Genomic DNA, 21,561 nt, shown 5'->3' with positions numbered 1-21,561 from the left:
ACCATACATAGCTTTGGGTCTCAAGTAGTCATGAGGTTCTTGTCAAAAGTATGGATTAGGTCACTCACCACCTAATCTCTCATAAACCTTTCTTCTTGCAAGATTTGAGATGGGCAAATCAAATATATCCTCGTTTCTGAGTGTTGTTGCCAATAAAAATAGTTAAGTGGATTTTTGTTTTCCTAAGGCTTTCCTACTTTTCAAATGGTTTTTTAAGTTGGCTGTTTATTACTAAATGTTTAAAACTGCTTCTGTGGCAAGGCATTGTGGCACTTTTCAAAGACTTTTGTTCAGATCTGTGCTGAACTACTGCTGTAGCCTACAGATCCAAGGAAAGCCCATCTTTAACCCCAATCTGCAATAGGGAACCCACTTTTTCTTTTTCTTTACACATTATTTTTGCTTTTATTGTATGCCTTTGTTTAAATCTGCCCTTTCTAAAACTCTGTTTTCCTCTCCCCAGCTCACTCAGTCATTTCTTCCTACTCCAATAGATGGTTGTTGCAGATCTTTTATAAAATTGCAAATTGTTCCTGTGAATTTCTAAACTGCTGAGTTCATCTTCGTTCTTCTGTGCCTCCACACATGGGTACTGCGCACGCGCAGGCCAGCCGCCGGAAGATTTTTTTATCGCTTTCCCAGCTCCGAAGGGGCCGTTTGCCGCGCGCCTCAGCGACCGTTTCCCGCCCAAACGGTCACATGCTCCTCAGCGGCCAACGGCCCCTTCCCTCAGTTCTCTTCTTGCCGCCGCTTGAGGAGAACGTTCGCTTGTAGCTCCGTGCTTTTTTCTTGTGCTTTGGATTGCTTTGGATTGCTTTCTCGTGACTGACTTGGACTGGATTTGACTTCTCTCTGTTTACTGATTTGGACGGACTGATCTCGGTGAGGTATTTGACCCGGACTGTGTGACTTCGCTTTTGGTTTGCCCCCTGGAATGGCTTCTACAGCCCTGTTTAAGCACTGTGCCCAGTGCCGTGCAAAAATGGCCCAAACGGATGGACATAGCCTTTGCCTGCTTTGTCTGGGGGAGGAACATGTAGTCCCCACTTGCAAGATCTGCCAGGGCTTTACGCATAAAGCCAGGCAGGAGCGGTCCACCCGCCTCAAGGCTTCACTGTGGCAGCGGGTCTTGGACGCCCCTGGGCCCTCCGAGGCGGAGAAACCTGGGGCCGTGGAGAAGGCTGGTCGAACCTCCACCCATGTCGGGAGCCGGTCGCGAGCGGGCTCTGTAGCCTCTTCAAAATCGGTGGCTACATCCCGCCCGGCGGACAAGCCTGCATCGAGGGCAAGCTCGGTGGCGAGGTCTGCGAAGTCCCCGCACAAGTCGGCGTCGGTGAGGTCGGAACCGGGGAGGTCGACTCCGAGGCCGGAACCGGGCGAGTCGGATCCGATACGATCAGCCCCGGCGTCGATCGAAAGGCCTGCGTCAGTCCCGGGACCGGAGGCTGCGCGAAAGGCGTCGACCAAGAGGACATCGGTTCCGAAAGCTTCGGTGCCGAAGAAGAAGGCTAAGAAGACCAAACATCGTTCTCGGTCCCCTCGGCGCCGGCCTGCAGAGGAGGTGGTCCTGGTGTCTCCACCTACGCCGTCGCCTCACCTAGATTCCCCTGACCGTCCCCTCCTTGAAGAAGAGGTGCCGGATCCCGGGGCCTATGTGGTCCTGTCGAGTGGGCGGCGTTCGCCAACACCGGAATCGATCCCGGCTCCGCGTCGTCGGATCCGAGAGGCGACCAGGGATCCTTCGCCTGCACAGTCTGCCCGTAGTCAGCGGTACTGGTCGGAGGGGAGTGTCGGATCCGAGCGAGTCGGATCCGAACGGTCTGTGGCTGCGCGTCATCAACAGGCTACAGATCTACCTGAGGCCTTTCGGTGCCAGTGGAAAGGGGCTCCGCCTGGCTTCAGATCATCGGATCCGGGGCCGTCGTCGTCTAGCCGTCGTGAGTGGTTGCCCCCACCCTTCCCAGGAGACGAAGTATCAGCTCTTCCGTCTGATGAGGATGACGAGGATGTGGGGTCCGGCTACCGCTCTGAGTCGTTCTCTGAACCATCCCCAGACGACAATGTTGGCCCATCCACCAGCTCTCCCTTCGAGGACCTGCGGATTTATGCAGACCAAATGGCCCGCATGTCCAAGGCCTTGGAGATTGACGTATCTTCCGTGGTCCCGAAGACGAAAGACAAGCTGCTGTGCAGAATCTATGGAGAGAACCCGGCTACAGTAGGTTTTCCTATGTTGGAGGGCTTGGAGGAGATCATCGACAAGGTCTGGAAGTCACCATCTGACCTGCCTGCCACGTCCAAACGCATCGAACAGATGTATAAGATCAAACAAGGGACGTGGCAGTCTCTCATCAAGCACCCTCCACCATCATCCTTGATAGCCGAGGAGATTCAGCACAAGAGGTCGGGGTCCTCCTCCGTACCACCGGATAAGGAGGGAAAGAAAATGGACGCACTGGGTAGGCGTCAGTACTCAGTCGCTGCTTTAGCCCTCCGGATAGCCAACTATCAAACAATTATGGCGGGCTATCAGCTCTACCTATGGGAGAAGCTAGCCAACTATGTCACTGACCTCCCTGCTGACAAGAAGGCGGTGGTGTCGTTGCTGCAGACGGAGGCAGTACGATTATCAAAACAACAGATGAATGCTGGAAGTCATGCAGCTGACACGGCGGCTCGGGGTATGGCGTCAGCGGTGCTTCTGAGGAGACACTCGTGGTTGCGGTCAACTGCCCTCCCGCAGGAGGTGAGGGCCAAGATTGAACGTCTGCCCTTCGAGGGTGACTCCCTCTTCTCTACCACCACCGACGAGGCGCTTAAGAAGAAGAAGGAGGACCGGCAAACAGCTCGCTCCCTGGGGGTCACTCCGACGGACAGGTCCACGTTCAAGTCTCGGTACTCGTCGAGGTATAATCCCTACCAGTACCGCAGCAGATACCAACCCCGTCCGTACTATCCGCAGTACCCTACTTCGCAGCGCCAGTATACCCCAGCTCAACACCAGGGCAGGAGGCGTAGGCCGTTCAAGCCCCGCTCGTCTCAACCTCCACCCCAGCAGAAAGATCCGCAAGGGGCTGGAAGGCAGTTCTGAAGACCCGGCCCTGCGGCAGCCCTGAACTTTTCGGACAGACTCAGTCCTTTTTTGTCTGAATGGGAGTCAATAACATCTGACTCATGGGTCTTAACAATTGTTGATAAGGGGTACGGGCTGGAATTCACTGAACTGCCGATGTGTACTTCACCGCTGAGTGCGGTGAATAATACCTTGGTTGAGCTGGAGGATGAAATTCGGTCCCTCTTGGCTAAGGGTGCTGTGGAAGAGGTGCCCTTTGTGGAGTCTGTGAGGGGTTTCTTTTCCCGGTTCTTCCTAGTCCCTAAGAAGGATGGGGGTCTACGTCCGATTTTGGATCTTAGGGGCCTAAATGCCTTTCTAAGGGTCACCAAGTTTAGAATGATCACACTGCCTGCTATAATTGCCCTTTTGAGGAAGGGGGATTGGTTCGCTGTCCTGGATTTAAAGGACGCGTATTTCCACGTGGGGATCTTGGAGGAGCACAGGAGATTTCTGTGCTTCGTTTACAAGCAGCGGGTATTCCGTTACAAGGTTCTCCCCTTCGGCCTTTCCACAGCCCCACGTGTGTTTACTAAGTGCGTGGCTCCTGTGGTTTCCTTTCTTCGAGAGCAGGGCTGTACCATCTATCCCTATCTCGACGATTGGCTCATAACGGCGAGCTCGGAGGCTAAGCTTCTGCAAGATGTGGCATTGGTGCTAGACACTTGCGAACGCTTGGGCCTCCTGGTTAACTTTGAAAAATCTAAGCTGACACCTAGCCGTGTTGTGCCTTATATTGGGGCAGTGTTCGACTCAGGGGAGGCCAAGGCTTTATTGCCTCCAGAGCGGGCACGTTCTTTGAAGAGACTGGTAACCCTGTTTAAACGGAATCGCTATCAGCCAGTGCGCATGATTCAATGCTTGTTAGGGCATATGGCTGCTGCGACTCCGGTGGTCCCTTTTGCGAGGCTGCGGATGCGCCCGCTTCAGAATTGGTTTGTGAGGAGATACAATGCTTTACAGCATCCTCCGACTGCTAAATTCTCTGTTCCCAGAGCCGTTATATCCTCTCTGAACTGGTGGTTGTCGGATGTTAATTTGTTTAAAGGGACCCCATTTGGTTTCCATCATCCCGAGTTCTCCGTAACCACGGACGCCTCTCTGCAGGGGTGGGGGGCTTTCTGTGGGGAGCTATGTGTTCAGGATGTGTGGTCTGAGAGAGAAAAGGGTCTCCATATTAATGTGCTTGAACTGAGGGCTGTTCGTTTTGCACTTATGTCGTTCACAGCAATCTTGCAGAACCATCAGGTGCTGGTGCAGACGGACAACACTACCGCTATGTATTACCTGAACCAACAGGGCGGCACGGTGTCCATGATCCTCTGCAGGGAGGCCACGCTCATTTGGGAATGGGCAATCAGGAATGGGGTGACGCTTCGCGCCATTCATGTAGCTGGGTCGGACAATGTGCAGGCGGACACTCTCAGCAGGGTGCACATGCTGAATCACGAATGGGGGCTCAACGCAAAGTACGCTGGGCCGATCTTTCGGAAGTGGGGTCGCCCAAGCATAGACGTGTTTGCGACGTCGTCAAACACCAAGGCCGAGGTCTTTTGCTCTCGGGCAGGGAGCGATCCCCTCTCTATTGGGGATGCCTTCCAATTTACTTGGGCCCGGGGACTACATTACATGTTTCCGCCCGTCCCTCTCATACCCAGAGTGCTGTGCAAGGTGGAGAGGGACAACACGGACTGCATCTTAGTGGCTCCGTTCTGGCCACGGCAGCTCTGGTTCCCGAAGCTGCTGGAGATGTCCGGCCGAACTTACGTGGCCCTTCCGCCCCGGAGGGATCTCCTCCTACACGGGGAGCTCTTTCACCACGAGCCCAGGAAACTACACCTGACCGCTTGGCGGATTCGGCCCCGTCCCTAGGTTTCTCTGAGCCCGTCAGGAAGGTCCTACTGAACGCTAGGAAGCCCTCCACACGCCGTGCCTACAAGGCGAAGTGGAGTAGGTTTGAGGCTTGGGCTGCCTCTAGGAAGGTGGCGCCTCTCGATAGCCCCTTGGGGATGGTCTTGGATTATCTTTGCGAGCTGAAAGACCAGGGCCTTAGTGTAGCATCTCTGAAGGTGCACCTTGCGGCCATCTCTGCGTTCCATGATCGGGTGGATGGCTGCACGGTTTTCTCTCACCATAAGTCTCGCCAGTTTTTGAAGGGGATGCTTAATCTTTACCCGCCTGTGTCACCCCCTGTGCCCCAGTGGTCTCTCTCCCTGGTCCTGGCCAGGTTGATGTTGCCCCCTTTTGAGCCTTTGGCTACGTGCCCTCTGGACTTGCTCTCCTACAAGGTGGCATTCCTCGTGGCGATCACTTCTGCCAGACGGGTCAGCGAGCTGGCTGCTCTTAGGGCAGACCCCCCGTTCCTTCGCTTTCATGCGAATAAGGTGGTCTTGCGACCGTGTCTTTCGTTCCTGCCCAAGGTGGTGTCAACCTTCCACCTTTCACAAGAGATTTCTCTGCCTGTATTTTTCCCTGAAGCTTCAACTAAAGGGGAAAAGGCCCTCCACAGTTTGGATCTGCGGAGGGCTTTGGCTTTCTATTTGGAGAGGACAAGGGTGTTCAGGAACAGTCCCTACCTTTTTGTGTGTTTCGGGGCGAAGGACAAGGGCCGCAGGGCGTCTGCACAGACGGTGTCCCGTTGGATTGTGACAGCCATTGTGAAGGCCTATGCCACGGCTAAGGTGGACTGTCCTTTGGGTGTCAGGGCTCACTCCACACGGTCCCAGGCGACGTCTTCGGCACTGCTCAAGGGTATACCTTTAGCTAATATTTGCAGGGCTGCAACTTGGTCGTCCGCCGATACCTTTGTACGGCATTACGCTGTGGATGTAAATGCCAATGAGGATGTAGCTGTTGCAAGGGCTGTCCTCCATTCCTTGTTTCCCTAGGAGTATGCTGGTTAATATACTCCAATGGGGAGGTGAAGTCGCTGTATATGGTGTATATATATATATATTGATATGTATTTATACTTGCTGGATGTTGTGGGGTTGATATATTTTCTGTGGTAATATATGGGTACGTGTATATATGTTGTTTTGTTCCTTTCTTGTTGTATAATAAAATTGAGTTGGATTTCACCCCACCTTCCTTATTGTGTGAAGCTTGGTACTCTCCCATGTGTGGAGGCACAGAAGAACGAAGATGAAAACAGGGTTAACATACCTGTAACTTATGTTCATCGAGTTCTTCTGTGCCGACACACAACCCTCCCTCCTACCCCGCTGTGAACTCCAACACAGATCGCTGTACTATGGCTGGGCTATGGCTCTAGTCTTATCGGGGCTATGGCTCTGTGTGTTGGTTGAGCGGCGGCAAGGGAGAACTGAGGGAAGGGGCCGTTGGCCGCTGAGGAGCATGTGACCGTTTGGGCGGGAAACGGTCGCTGAGGCGCGCGGCAAACGGCCCCTTCGGAGCTGGGAAAGCGATAAAAAAATCTTCCGGCGGCTGGCCTGCGCGTGCGCAGTACCCATGTGTGTCGGCACAGAAGAACTCGATGAACATAAGTTACAGGTATGTTAACCCTGTTTTACAATTGGCATCTCTTGGGTTACAGATTAGAGTGCAGATTAGTGTGTATGGAAGCTGGGACATAGGATTTTTCTCGCGCTGCAGATGCTAATTTTCTGTACTTTGCACTCCTGTTCTATCAAGCTAATTATAGCTTGTACTATAGCTAGCTTCCAACACTCTAGTTTGCAAAACCTTCCCACCCTCTGCCTGGATTATAAAGACTCTAACCATTTCCCATTCACATCTGACCACGGGAGCTATGACTCTCGAAAGCTTGTACCCTGGAAATCTAGTTGGTTTCTAGGTGTGATTGGACTTGAATCTTGCTCTTCTACTGCAGACCAACATGGCTACCCACTTGAAACTATCTCCTGCCATAGTTTATGGCTAGATTCCACATCCTGCTGTCTCTAAAGGAACCCTAATTTATGCCTGATTGATCATCAATTGGTTGTTTTGAAAGAGCCATATTGGTAAGAAGCAGCACTATTCTATATTGTGAAATCTGGGTCTCTTATACAATTTTAGCTGTTTGTCCCTTATTGACTTATGTGGCTTGGTGATCCTTGCCATCTCCTCCTCCTTTGTGTAATCCAATAGGTCATCGTAATCTTTTTTTGGCATAATCTTCCACGGTTATATCACAAGCATGGAATAAAGACCTGTTTATATGAAAAGGCAAGAGGTGGTTATATGAAAGAGGGGGAGAGAGAATTGCATGTTCAGTGCAGCTGATCATTTTGAAAGGTAAAAGCATTTCTTTTTTAGATATGTATATAGGCACTGCTCTGGAAAGAAGAGACCTAATCAAAGCACCTGGAAACTAAGTTGCATAGCACGCTGAATCTTAGTACGTTCTTCTTCAATATTAAATGGTTATTGATTTATTTTCACCCAACAGAGTTCCCTGTCAGATACATTGGACAGCAGTGGAAGCTTAGACGCACAAAGAACGGACATGATATACACAATTGAGGATGTTCCTCCCTGGTACCTCTGCATATTCTTGGGATTACAGGTACATTTAAAAATCTATTATGACAAATATATGGCAGTCACAGTTCTTTTAAATGTTATTCAGCAGTGAAAAAGGTCTGAAACAGGCACTTTGCACAGAAATGAAAGATTGCAATACAGATGTTGGACTGCAAATACCACTTATCTTCAGTTCTAGTTCGCTGATTTTAATTACCAGAATGTGTTGGGAAGATGAGAAGTCAGCTCTCCTTTCATGCTGTTGATTGCAGCAATGAAGTACAGGTACACTTTCCCCCTGTTCTGCTCCTCTAGCCTTGGAAAGTGAAGCTTTTGTGCCTGCTACTTAAATAGGAAGTTTCTTCACATTCTGTGAAAGGACTTCTCTTCTACCAATAACTGATGTTACACATTCCAAAGCCACAGGCTTTGTCTGAGAAGTAGTGGTGACCCTTCCATGAGCTAAAATAAGATTTTAGGCATCAGTAAAGCTGGCAGAATGAGAGACAGATTTAACCCATCAGTTGCGCTTACACAGGAGAGCTTCCTTCATAAGACCCATTGAAACAAATGAAACTTTGCAAACGTTTGTTTCAGTAGAACTTGTGCAGGATAACCTCCTGGTTCTCCCTTGCTCTGGGAATTGGAGGAAGTGGGGTGCTATTTGGATTTTCTGCCTTGGGATCTGAAAGTATCTTGCTCTGATGAAAAGAACCTCGTGTGTGTACTGTGTAGATGAGATCCTAAGCTTCAAAGAGGTTCACGGTGTGAAATATCTTAGAGCTATGGGTTACTCAGTAATTGTGCCTTTGGTTTTTATAACACCTTTCCAAAATGGTTGTGCAGTTCCAGTGAGGCTGCTGTAAGACATTTATGAATGCATATATGAGCATGTAAAACTGCCTAACATAGAGTCAGACCATTGGTCTTTCTAGCCCACATCTGAAAGCCTTTCAAGGCTGCCCAAGATCCTTTTATCTGGAAATAGCAGAGGTTGATGACTGGGATGTGGCTCCTCCCCATTGTTCATGATACTCACTTTTTTGGGGGTTCACTATAGCTATTTATTGCACAGTGGTTAATTGCCTTTTTGTTTTCTTGGCCTTGAGTACCAGAATTCTATTTGACTTGTATACACAATTTAAAAACTGCTTTATATTACAATAACCATAAGTAGTAATTTTTCCTCAAAGAATTTTAAGACTTGGATGCAAAAATACAGTAATAATTAACTTCTTATGGGTGATAAATCAATAACTAAATGCAGTTTAAACATGATCAGAATGTACAAATATTTAGAAAACCTCTGCTCTGGAAAGCATGCTCTTGGGCTGAGTGAACAATTATAACAACACAAATTGGAGAGAATAATATTGGCTGTAAACACGATTGCTCCTTTTTATATTTGCAGCACTACCTGACCTGTTTCAGCGGTACAATAGCAGTGCCCTTCTTACTAGCAGATGCCATGTGTGTGGGATTTGACCAGTGGGCTACCAGCCAGCTGATTGGGACCATATTCTTCTGTGTGGGAATCACAACTTTGTTACAAACAACATTTGGGTGCCGGTGAGTCTGAAGAGAATGTTAGACTTGCCAAATTGTTCAAGAGTTAGTACACCCTTTACAAAAACATTCACAAAAATAACTAGCCTATCAGAACATTCTTATGACCCTGCTTCTTAGTGGCCTATTAACCATCTGAAAGAGGTCAGGGTGGGATGGATAGGATGTGCTCCAGTTTCAAAACTGCTTCTTTGCCTGGCTGCAAGTCTGTTAAATATTAGCTCAAAAATAATTGAAATTTCTCCTTAGTTTGTATTGCTCTGTACTTGAGAATAAATGTTAAGGGATTTTAAAATCAAAATAGGTTTTGCATTACTGTACAATGGTCAGACGTAGTGAATACACATATTATGTTCGTCCTACATGAAACCAGTTAAACAAAACATAGAATTCTCTTTATTAAACTTTTGTTATCTTTTTCCATGGTTCACATTCTTCCAAATGATATTGAATCTTGGGGTCTTCCCTTCAAAAATAATAAGCTATTCAGTGCATTTCTTTATAAAAATGTTTATGGAGGATAGTTGCTCAATAGGATAAGGCAGGCAGATCACTTTAAACAAATCAGTGAAGACTTTTGGAAGAAAATTCTCCTAAAGAGCCCCCCAACCCTATGCTACACCATTTCAATATTTTGCTTCAAAGGATGTGCTTTCTGAAAGAAACTGATTATTTCTGTGTGTCTAATATTTGAATGAAAATGCTTTGTCCTTTACTTTGTCTTCACATGCCAAAAATGGTGTTCTTTTATCAAAGGTCAAGGTATAATGTAATCGCTAACTGGAATTCTTGGAAAAGAGAAAGGACTTGTTACTTCTTGCAAATTTGCTAAGGCATCTTTTTTCCCAATGTTCTTCCCATGAATTGCCCTGCATTACCCTGTAATGTAAAATGAACCAAGTCATAAGAACTCCTTGGATTAGATTTAAACCAAACAGTGCTCAAACAGTGAAGAGGAAGGTAGGAAGCCCTTAATGAGATCCATAAGTTCTGTCTCTAACTCCTCTCAATTTTAGTCCTCCCCGCTGGTCCACATAAGCCATACCTCTAACCGTGTAACTGTAGTGTGCCATTCAAATTATTCATATAGAATACATTTTTTTATGGGAAAAGATAGTGACGCAACTCAGGAGCAATAATGACAGGATAAACATCTTCAGCATAATTTACTGTAGTTGCAGTTGTATTGGATATGGAAGCAGCTGCTTCTGGAGGGTCTTTCCTGGTCTTGGCAATGCATATACATTAGAAGCGTCACTTTTAGAACAAGTGGATGCATGGCGTTGGATCCTACTCCCCTCCTTATTGCATCTCCCAATACACTTGACTTTTGTACACGTAGACCCCATGATCCTCAGTATAGTCTTTTTCAGGATCAAAATGGATCCCCTCCTCCCTTTTTCATCAGTGGAAAAGCTGGTTGGATCCAGCCCATTGTTAGTACATTTATAGTTCAATCTTAAGAACACTTTCCTGGAAGGTAGGCTTCATTAAATAAACTTGAATAGGATTCTGAGTAGACTTGCTGTATCAGAAGCTGTCCCCAAAGAGATTAAACTCTGCTTGAATTATTTTTCCAGTGGTAGAGCTGCATCACCCTTTCTACAAGGGTTGCAAATATGGAAGAAAACTAATGGGAAAAGCAACATAGATAGTGGTGTCATCGTGAGCCATACTCTCATGGCAATCAAGGATGAGTCCACAAGTCTTATGTCCTGTTCAGTTCAGACTACATGGTATCAAGACCAACAACTTCCTACTCATCATTTACAACAGTGAAACAAGTGAACTAAATTTGTGTTAACATAAGCATTAATTTATTTTTATTCCTGTGAAACCAACCCAAAGCTGGAGCAGTAACTCTCTTTCCTTCTGTTCTAATTGTGCTTGTGAGAACTGAGGTCTAAAAAGGGACCCACCCACCCACCAGGGGTATTTACTGAGAGAGCGTTGTAGACAGTGACAGTGATACACTATATTCATTTCACTAATCAGGCTCCTCTTGGTCTGGGTTCTCTGCTTCTGCAATAGTTTGTCTCCTCTCCACAATGTGATAAAATAACATTCATGTAGGCCTTCCCTTTAGAACCTCTCCTATCGTTACTTCCTTAATTCCTGTGTCAACAACATGCTCATACAAAGCTCCTTTATTTTCTCCTTTTTCTCTCAAAATCAAATGGATAGGTGCTTGAGAGATCAAATTCCACTGGGACAAAAACAGTTTGATCCTGGATTCAGTCAGTTTTTTGGAGTAGTTTTGGCAATCTAGTATCCATTCTCATTCTAACAGTTTATTGATCTAGTCTTCAAAAATCCAGAAGAAGAACTCACAAGGATTGGAAAGCCTCAGTGCATACTTGAAATTAGTCTATGTTATAGAACTGTGGTGAAAGTTACACCAAGAATCTGAAAATATCAGGCTGTAATGGAATGGGAGATCTGTGTAAACTATCTGTATTTCAGTTGGCACAAATAAACTTAAATTATTGCTCTTAATCAACTCAATGCATGAAACTGGAAAATACCACGATGCTTAAACTTGATTTTTTTTCTTTCAGATTTTTCTTCTAAAATTCATAGTGCATCCAATTTTGGAATGCCTTACATGAAATCTTACTTGATAGTATGCAGCACTGAATTTTATTCAGTTCCATTTGTGAAGTTATACAGATCTGTAGTGTGATAAGTAACAAAATAAACAAATTGAGGTGGGGGGTTGCATGGGCAGATTTATGCAGGTGGTGACTGGAGTATTATGGCTGTTAAGGATTTCTGAGATAGGATTTTGAACTCTTTGGGTGGATCTAATGATCCACTTATACAAGGATAATGGATCTTCTTTGCTTTGCCCTCCCCCTCAGCAGTTCCTTCTAGCCCTAGGAAGGGGGCAGAATCATTCCCTTCACAATAAGTGATTAAAATGTAGAATTCGCTGCCAGAGGATGCAGTGATGACCACAGACCTAGACAGCTTTAAAAAGATTAGACAGATTGGAGGATAGGTCTGCGAATGTCTACTAGCCATGGTGACTAAAGAGAGCCTTCATATACAGAGGCAGAAAATCTCTGAATACCAGTGCCATGGGGTAACATCAGGGGTACACTTTGGCCTCTGTCTTGTTGTTGGTCCTCTAGAGTAACTTAATGGCCACTATGTAAGACAGGATGCTTCACTAGATGGACCACTGGTTTGATCCAGCAGAGCTCTTCTTATGTTCTGTCAGCAAAGCTGAACTGAAGGAAGAGACAGCAGGGGCAATTTCACTTCCCTCCCCCTTCTCTCTGCAGCCCACTGGTCTGTGTGACATTTGTTCCACACAGGTCACATGACTGTTGGAATCAACTTTCCCCTAGGATTGAAGGGATTTTATTTTGTTATTTATTGAAGGGATTTTATTTTGTTACTTATCACACTACAGAAGGAGTCTTCTGCTGATGAATTGCTGGATCCAATCTTTTAGAAAAGGAAGAAATACAATTGTTAAGCTTACTTTTTCTAACATATCCTAAAAGAATTTGCAGCAGTAGAAACAGGTGCACGATGCTATAGGATGCCTCTGGATATCAGCCTTGATCATTTCAATAAATGAGCTCATATCTTAAATGGTTTAGCTTAAGTGGTAGTTAAAAATGAAAGAAACATTTTTTCCCCATACATGGAAGCAATAATAGTCTGGAAATCTTTTTCTCAATACTCAGATGTAGTTTCATTTGTCAAGAATGTTTTTAATTGCTTCAGTTTAATTAGGGGACTTTTGGAAAGGTAGAGTAATGCGTACGTGAGGGAGAGGAGCAGCAGCTTACCACTAACTTTGCCAGGGGCGCAACATGCTGGCTGATAAAACACCTATGAGATAGAATCATATACTCAGTGTTTTGTTTTTATCGAGGATAAAGTTCAGTTTTGTACCTGTGTTAGACACTTGGATTATTCATAACTGTTCCCCTTTATTGAGGGGGCAAAAAGAAATTATAATAATGACTTGTCCATCAAGTTAGTTCACAGATTAGCTGGATCTTGAATCCCTTCCCCATTCTGTTTTGTGGCACTGAAACAAATTTTCAATAGTTCATCGTTGTGTCTTGTGCGCAATTCTCATGCATGTTTGCACAGAACAACACTCGATGAACAACAGTTACAGGTAAGAGCAACCATGTTTTATGTGAAATAAGTATGGGATGGCTCTTATCTCTATCCTACCACTCCACTGAGCAAAGTGTTCATTAAATAGTTATACCTCACTTTTCTTATTATTCAATTTTGAAGTCTTCATCTAGTCTAAATGCCTGTTCCATTGGAGTAAAGGTCCTTAAACTGGAGGTAGGCTTCTTGGAAGATGGTTGGGTCCACCCCATTGTATGATCCTTTTCCTCATGCCCACAAAAAGATTGATATAAAATTAGAACATTGTCAGAAAAATTATCTGCTATTGGTTTTCTTGTTGCTTCCCTTAGGTTACCTTTATTTCAAGCCAGTGCTTTTGCATTCTTGGCTCCAGCCAGAGCGATTCTCTCCTTGGACAAGTGGAAATGCAATAACACAGGTAGGCAGATTCCAGAAGGGTAATCATGTTAATCTGTTGTTTTTTTTCTTTTGCTGTATCTTGTGACACTTTAAAAGTGAACTGATTCTTTATGGCGTAAGCTGTGGTGTACTAGAGCCTTTTAGTCCACAAAAGCTTATGTAATAATAAATGTTAATCTTTAAAATGCTACAAGATTTTGTTTTGTTTTACAGGTAAACCAATTCCTGTATTTAATTCAAAGTTAGAATTGAAATGGATGACGTGTCCATTTTGAAATCAATGGATTTAGACAAGAATAGCTCTGCATTGGATTACATTGCTAGTCTGATCAATTTATTAGGGATTAGTGGTGAGTTGGATTTCAGAAGTATTTGACATTCTTGGGGACTTACTTCTGGGCCAGAAAGACTCCCACTCTGGGCCTCATCACAACCCGCCAGAGCAGCCTAAGCTTGACCCTGGTAGGGAAGGGGCAGCCCTGCTCCTGAGCATTGTTTGTTTGTTAGAAAAGCAAACTGGACAACCAATTTGTAGGTACCAGTTATTTCTGTTCTGCAAGAGGTGTATATGCTCATTAACATACAGTGGCTAAATTCTTTTTGGTCATTTGAAGGCACAATTACACCTGTGAAAACTCGTCTTAGAGCCAAGCTACAAGAGACGAATTACATGAGGAGAAACGCGTAAAGGGAGTCACAATGTTAGCCAGGAAGCTGAGTTTTAAAGAGATCAGAAGGCTTTGTCAATTTCCCCTCTCTACAAAGTCAGGGGAATCTACTCAGAGAGTTTAATTCCCTTTTTGCCTCCTGAAGGCTCTGTCAGTTTTACCTCCCCTTCTAAGAGGTGAAGAAGAAACAAACAAACCTTCTGAGCAGGGATTTCCCTGGCTCCATAGAGAGGGGAAATTGACAAAACCTGATCTCTTTTAAACCTCAGCTTCCCAGCTAACATTGTGACTCCCTTCACGTGCTCCTCCTCGTGTAATTCGTCTCTTGTAGCTTGGCTCTTAGAATAGAGGCATCTAGTGTCTCTTGCAAGCTGCAGTAGCCTGAATGCATTCGGGCAAGTTTAGACAGTAAGAACCTGATCATTTTGGCAGTATACACTGTTGTGTATGTTGATTTTTTTTTCTGGCACCCATTCATGTTAGCTGTATTGATTTAACAAAGTAAACAGGTTAAATAGTGCAAAGTACTTCTGGGAGAAAAAATGGCATGTGGTTGATTAGTGGATGGGAACAAATCTGTTGCTTTAGAGGGGTTGTATTGCAGTCAATTTTAAGTCTGACTGCACTTTTACAATCAGAGCTATTCTGCTGGGAGCTTGAATCACAAACATTTTTGATTTTTCTTGACTTTTTTGGAAAATGGTGCCATCTGGAAAAAAAAAGAAAAAGAACAGTTTTTCCCTACAAGTAAGGTGGGACGGAAATTATGGAATAGCTTTAAAGAACCTGGGCAGGGGGTTGGACTAGATGGTCTGTATGGCCCCTTCCAACTCTATGATTCTATGAACCTGAAGTGGAAAAGGGCCATGTGATTGCTTGGGTTTTCCTTTTTTTCATTTCTGCATGTAGCAAAGGCTTGGTAAGGTACAGAGTAGCAAAATGTTTTACTGCATAATTAGCAAGCTTTGATGACTTGCGTTGTCTTGGTATTGGTGGGTTTGAAGATCTCCTGGCATCCAATCTGAGGTTCTCAAGAAATCAAAAAGGGATAGTAAAATCAGTGGTATGTATACTACTGAACAGATGGTGGGTCATTTTTATGTGCAAAAGCGTGTTAATGTTCTTCCTTTGTTTTCTGTACAACAGCCCCATGAGCAAAGTTGTTGCTCCAGTTTTACAGCAGGCAATTGAGGCTATAATAAATGGCTTGTCCAAAGCCAATTCAGCAAATTCATTAAAGAGCTATGGCTCAAGTCCAGCATTAACACACTGGGTCATTCTGGCTCTGAGTGGCTCAACAACGTCATAGCAGGCATCATCATATGAGAAGAGGTTTCCTCTCTGACAGCAGCTAAACATTTTGTGAAAAAGTTTTCAATCCTTTTTTTTTTTTTTTACAATTTTGTAATATATATATTTTTAAAAACCTTGTAATCTTTATTTAATAACTGGCTTTTTTTGTTACACAGGAAATGCTCCCCCCTTTAAATTGAGCATTTCCCAAGAAGTCTCGTTCACGTCTGTTGTTCTAAGAGATACTTGTGTCTGAAGCCCTAAGCTATGGAACTCCCTCCCACAGGAGGTCAGATTGCTGTCATTGTTACAGACCTTCCAGCACCATTCACAAACTAACTTGTTTCAGAAGGCTTTTGAAGAACTTTAATGGTTTGCCTTGAGTATTAATTGTTTTCATTTTTAAAATGCTGTTAGGTGGTCCATTTATCTGCAAGCTGCCTTGAGCATTCTGTGAATAGAAAGGTGGCTTTTAAAAGTCTCAATTAATACACAAGACATTTTAAATGTTGGGTGGGGGGTGGGAATCAGTTGACTGACTAGCTACTAATCTATAACTCTGTGTATGGTCAGGAGACACAAGATGGTCAGGATAGGTCCCAGTCACTCTACAATGATCTAGGAGTAAAAACTCTGCTTCTTAAATAGTTAATAATACAAGGATGAAAAAATAAGTGTCCAGCATGTTAAGATACATTTCTCTATTTTTGCTGTATAATTAGAATTGCATTCTTTGGTTGCAAACCCTGTTTTTGCTCCTTTTTATGAAAAACTCCTGATTTTTCTAGGCATAGATCAGACTTGAGTACACATTATTGTGTCTTTAATTGCTATACAATAGGTCAAATAGCCAGACTTGATAGAACATCATGATTACATTCCTGCATGTCTTGGGGAAGAGCTACTATGTCTAGATATGTGGAGATTAAGCAGTTATAAATATAGAACTTTTTGTTTATGAAAAGAACCGTTGTTCTGTCTCCTCTGACCATTTCTAACCTTCATGAGGCAATCAGATGGGGACTGCTGTTGTAGTCTAGCTAGCCAAATTAATTAGTGGCAAATGTGGAGACAGACGATACAAAAGTCAACTTATCTGTGCAAGGAAACCATCCCAGTGCAGCTCTTCAGTAGAGTTGAGCTTCTGTGCTGATTAGGGTTACCCATGCAAGTTGAATGCCTCAAGGACTAACCACAAATTATATTTTATGTTTGGCATTCATGGTTAGTCTTTGAAGAATGAAACTTTAGCAAGGAAATAGCCAATTGTGAGTTTCCTTACAGATATTGCAAGGAATGATGAGGACTGTATGATTAACCTGCTGAGAATGGTATTAGAGAGGATGTCCAAAAGAAGAGGGGAAGTAACATTCACCCTGTCTACTTGGAACAGGACAACCAAGCATCTGGGTTAAAACTGCTGGAAAGCAGATGGAATCAGCTGCAGAAGCAGTTAAGGTGAATGTAAGAATTACCTGTGCCAGCGTTCCATTCCCAACAGCTAGCTTCTAGGTAGTTGCTTAGAAGCAAGGTATGAAGATGATGACTGGAGTTCTTTTTTTGTACCCAGCATCTGGTATTCAGAAGGCAGGTTTGTTTTAGTGTTTAGTTTGCTCTGTTGCTGAAGTTCTGCAAGCGCTCCTTCTTTAGAAGAGTTGCTTTAGGAAGAATGGCCCCTCTAATAATGCTTTGGGACTTGAGGCGCCATTGAGTCTCTTTCCTGTTCTGTGATTTTTAATGCAGAAATCAGCAGGTGGGGAGGGAAAGAGACTTTCAATTATTAGATGAGTTTAGACAGTCTCAGAGTGTTTAATTTTATGTTGCCATAATGAAAAGTATTTGCTTTTTACCTTTCCAAGCTGTAATGGTTACAAATGGAACGACAGAGCTGCTGCACACAGAACATATCTGGTATCCCAGGATACGAGAGGTAACTTGCGGAGTATATTTATTATGCTGTCCTCCCTTCAGTGAGCAGTTCTCATTTAGACATCCGGCTATTCCAGAATTGCTAAAACTGTCATACTCTTTCCTTGCTGCCCTGTGCATGTGGCTTTTTCTGCAGTTTCATTGTGCAGATTTTAAACCTTTTTCTATGTATTCATGAGTGGCTACAAAGCCTCAGAGTCCCAGTGAATTGAACAACAATGTTGGTTAGATCATGCTGTCATGTTGGGGACTTGGCATTCTGCATCTTGCAACATATGCAGCTGGTACCGGCCAGTAGTAGTTAAACTCAACAATGCGGTGCTATCAAATCTCTGGATGTTCGTGCTTCACAACGCAGTCAGCTGGTTTGAGAAAAATAATCTGTATTTAGTCTTCATGTATTTTTGTTTCTGAAAGCCAGGTACAATCGGAAAGAGCAGCTAGCTTTTCCAAAACATTTTAACCTACCTGCTCAGTTTCTCCTTCCTCTCTAATGTCCAGTCTTTAGAAACAAATGCCAATTGTCTTTGAGAACCCACAACAGTTGTCTCATTACAGGGGGAAAAATAGCATAGACCCCAATTCACACGTGTGTCATGGAACTTTTCTCCCATCCCATTGCTTTGGGCTGCCAGTTGTTCCTAAACTTAAAACATCCCCTCTCTCTTCCCCATCTTCAAACCATAGCTCCATCCTGCCAAGAGGCCTGCAGCCAAGGGGGGGCTGGCAGTCTCCTGAGACCACTGCGCTGCTCTATGCCAGCTTCTAAGGAGCACTTGTGACCAAATGCATCATACACTCTGCCCCTAGGAGCTAAGAGCATCACCTCCGTGGCGCCGCCAGCCCTTGCCGGTTCGATCTGAGAGCTTTAAAGGTTAGCTTGGAACCCAGGTCTTCCTGTATGACAGTGTGATGTGCTGTAGACACAACTGCCAGAGTGGCCTAATGACCCTGATGGGTTTTAAAGCTAAGCAATGTGCTTAAGCAGTAAGAGGGATCAAGTTTGTAACGTTTTCTATTGAACCCGGAATGTAACTCTGAACGTCACACATATTCTTTAGCTTGGAAGACTTGCTGCTTAAGCACGGCATTGAATGACACATGCTATTGTTCTGCTTAGTCACTGAATTTTTTTGAATTGCAGTTTATGACCCACTTGAAAATCCCCTCAGAAATCTAAACATCATGATTTCTAAAAAAAATCTAATTAAGCTATTTCTTTTTCTCTGTGTGTTCAGATCCAAGGTGCTATTATCATGTCATCTTTGATAGAAGTGGTGATTGGGTTTTTGGGCCTACCAGGGGCGCTCCTGAGATACATTGGGCCCCTGACCATCACACCTACAGTGGCTCTCATTGGGCTGTCCGGTTTCCAGGCTGCAGGGGAAAGAGCAGGCAAACACTGGGGCATAGCCATGCTGTAAGTATCCTTGGCATTTCAGAGACTGATAGCCAAGCTGTATGTGCCTTTAATCTGCTTCACTGGAGCTGACTGCATGTCCTGTGTTCTTCTTGCAACTGCATTTATCACTTGATAGAAAACTGCCAGCATCTGTCACCTCCCATCATTAATTTCTTGCCCTTTTAGGGCTGTTAGCCTGAAATGGGAGAAACTCCAAAATGGAGGCGAGCTTTATGGCTCCTCTTGGATTATTCTTTTACAACATGGGCTTTGTGCACTGCTCTGAGTGGGACACTAATCTGTCCAGAAGGGAGGTGTGTAAGTTTGTTGTCGTCGTCATTATCATGTTAAAAGTTGAGAGAGAGAGAGAGAGAGAGAGAGAGAGAGAGAGAGAGAGAGAGAGAGAGAGAGAGAACAAATGAAACAGATTTGTTCTGTTAAACTAATCTTGGAGCAACCATTGTGAAGACCCTGTTTTGTTCTCTGATCAAGCACCATCAGAAGGAGCCAGTAGTGGTTAGATGAGAACACGAAAGACCTGTATTCAGATTGTTTACTTGGCTGTGAACCTGACTGGGTGTCCCTGGGCCTGTTACTGTATCTCAGCCTAATCTGGGAAGAGGATCTAGACAACCTGCCTTAACCTCAATGGAAGGGTGGGATAAAAATTAATAAAGCATAGAGTTGAACAGATCGTCACATCCTGTGCTGCTTTTGGAATAAAAATCTGTGTTGAGCATGTAGCAGTTGCCTAAATTAAAACAAGTGAGTTGCTACTTTGTCACAGGACATTAGTAGGATTATCACTGTTATTGGAGGTAACTCTGGGGAATCCTTTGCCTTGCAAGAGTTAGTTCCAGAGCTGGCTGTGACTGGATCAGAGATGACTGTGACTGCATCAGTGGTGCATTGAACTCTCTGTTCATTTGTACTTGCTCCTACTCATGATAGCAACTAGCTACAGCTGCTAACTTCAAATACTTGGTCCTGCATATAGTCCTGGCAACGGTTGCAGTGCTGTACTGCCATTACTGTACTTACTGGACGAATGATTACATATGCAAAGCCTGGTATGGCAGTTTGCTTACAAGAATGGTGGCATATTCATAGATTCAGAAGTATGGTGATGTATTTCATAAATCCTCCCCCCGATCTTTGTAAGCATTCCCTGTCACTAGTCAGTTCATGGTTTAATAGAAGGCAGAGGCAGATCTACTGTGAAACTAATGAAGCTTAAGCTTCAGGGCCCCTAATGCTAGAGGGCCCCTGAAGTAATTTTTTTTAAGAGTGAATTTTTCAACAAAAATTAATGGAGTTTTTAAAAAGTGTTTGTTCTTAAAATAAGGCTATTTTACTGATAGAATCATAAGCCAATGGTTGAAATACTTAATATTGCCTTAGAATGGAGCATGCTCAGTGTTGCAGCTACCCCTAAAGTGCGTTGGTTGTTCCCAGCAGTTTAGCAGTTCAGCCTGGCCCAGGAAGAAGCAACAGCACTGTAAGGGTGGGGAAAGGCCTGCACAGATCTTGTTGTGTCAAGGTCTGCTTTGGATTATTGCAGGGAAATGTCGGTAACCTGTGCAATTATAAGAGATCTTTTAAAACAAAGGTGAAATAACTTCCTGGGAAGTTATTAAATATTGGTTTGGAATTATTAAGACTTTTAATGGGAAATTCATATGATTGTGAAAAATGTAATTTTATAGTTATTAATCCTTTTAGAACTGTTGCAATGCATCTTACTTAGTATTCTATCTGTTAATGCTACTGAGGAGTTCAACCTGGCTACAGCACCATAAGGGCGGGGAAAGGCCTGCCCAGATCTTGTTGTTTCAAGGCCTGCTTTGGATTATTGCAGGCAAATGTTGGTAACCTGTGCAGTTATTAGAGATTAGCAACAGAACTCTAGCAGCGGGCCCAAGGCCCCACTGCCAGCAGGAAGGCTGTGGGGGGGGGCCTCCTCCATGCCGCAGTTCCCCGCCGGCTCCACAGGCAGACCTCTGAGGGGCTGTGGAGGTGGCGGAGAAGTGCAGTACATCCCCACAGCTGCTGAAGAGGCAGCAGGAAGGCCGCCTGGGGGGGCCTCCCCTGCACTGTGCCTTCCTGCCGCCTCTGCAGGCAGGCCTATGAGGGGCCGCAGAGCCGGAGGGGAGGCCGTGCAGGAGGGGCTCCCCCACGCTTCACTTCCCTGCTGTCTCTGTGGCCCCTCAGAGGTCTGCCACCACTGACTCGCTTTTTATCCTGGTGCACTGCAGGGCCCTCAGTGCGCCTGCGGCAGGATAAAAAGTTAGTCGTTGGGAACATGGCTCGGCTTTTATGTTTAAGGATTCTATGATGCATCATGCATGTATACAACGTTTCCCTACGTATACAACGTTTCCCTAATTTTCATCCCCCATAATTTGGAAACTATAAGGCATAGCCTAGGAAATTTTTATTCATATTTGATGTGTGAGATAACCCAGTACAGCAATTTTAAACAAAATTTGAGATGCAGTGGTTAAACTTTTTAAAATTTGTGGTGATCCGCTATGGAACAACCCCTTTGAAGAAGATAACAGTGGTTACCTAGACCTTGT

The 21,561-nt window shown here is 44.6% G+C and overlaps 1 protein-coding gene across 1 annotated transcript in view; it reads left to right on the top strand.

Annotated features, from left to right (window-relative positions):
• SLC23A2 (solute carrier family 23 member 2) overlaps positions 1-21,561 on the top strand; it is a 95,968-nt gene that overhangs the window by 46,779 nt on the left and 27,628 nt on the right. Inside the window, exons 4-8 of the mRNA XM_054997364.1 lie at positions 7,527-7,643; positions 9,012-9,169; positions 13,621-13,709; positions 17,511-17,581; positions 18,819-19,000. Coding sequence (XP_054853339.1) covers positions 7,527-7,643; positions 9,012-9,169; positions 13,621-13,709; positions 17,511-17,581; positions 18,819-19,000 — 617 coding nt within the window. The remainder of the gene's footprint in view (positions 1-7,526; positions 7,644-9,011; positions 9,170-13,620; positions 13,710-17,510; positions 17,582-18,818; positions 19,001-21,561) is intronic.

Source organism: Eublepharis macularius, chromosome 14 (genome assembly GCF_028583425.1).
Source record: "Eublepharis macularius isolate TG4126 chromosome 14, MPM_Emac_v1.0, whole genome shotgun sequence".
Classification (NCBI taxonomy): domain Eukaryota; kingdom Metazoa; phylum Chordata; class Lepidosauria; order Squamata; family Eublepharidae; genus Eublepharis; species Eublepharis macularius.
The sequence above is the reverse complement of the archived record's forward strand: the minus strand, read 5'-3'. Positions and strand labels throughout refer to the sequence as shown.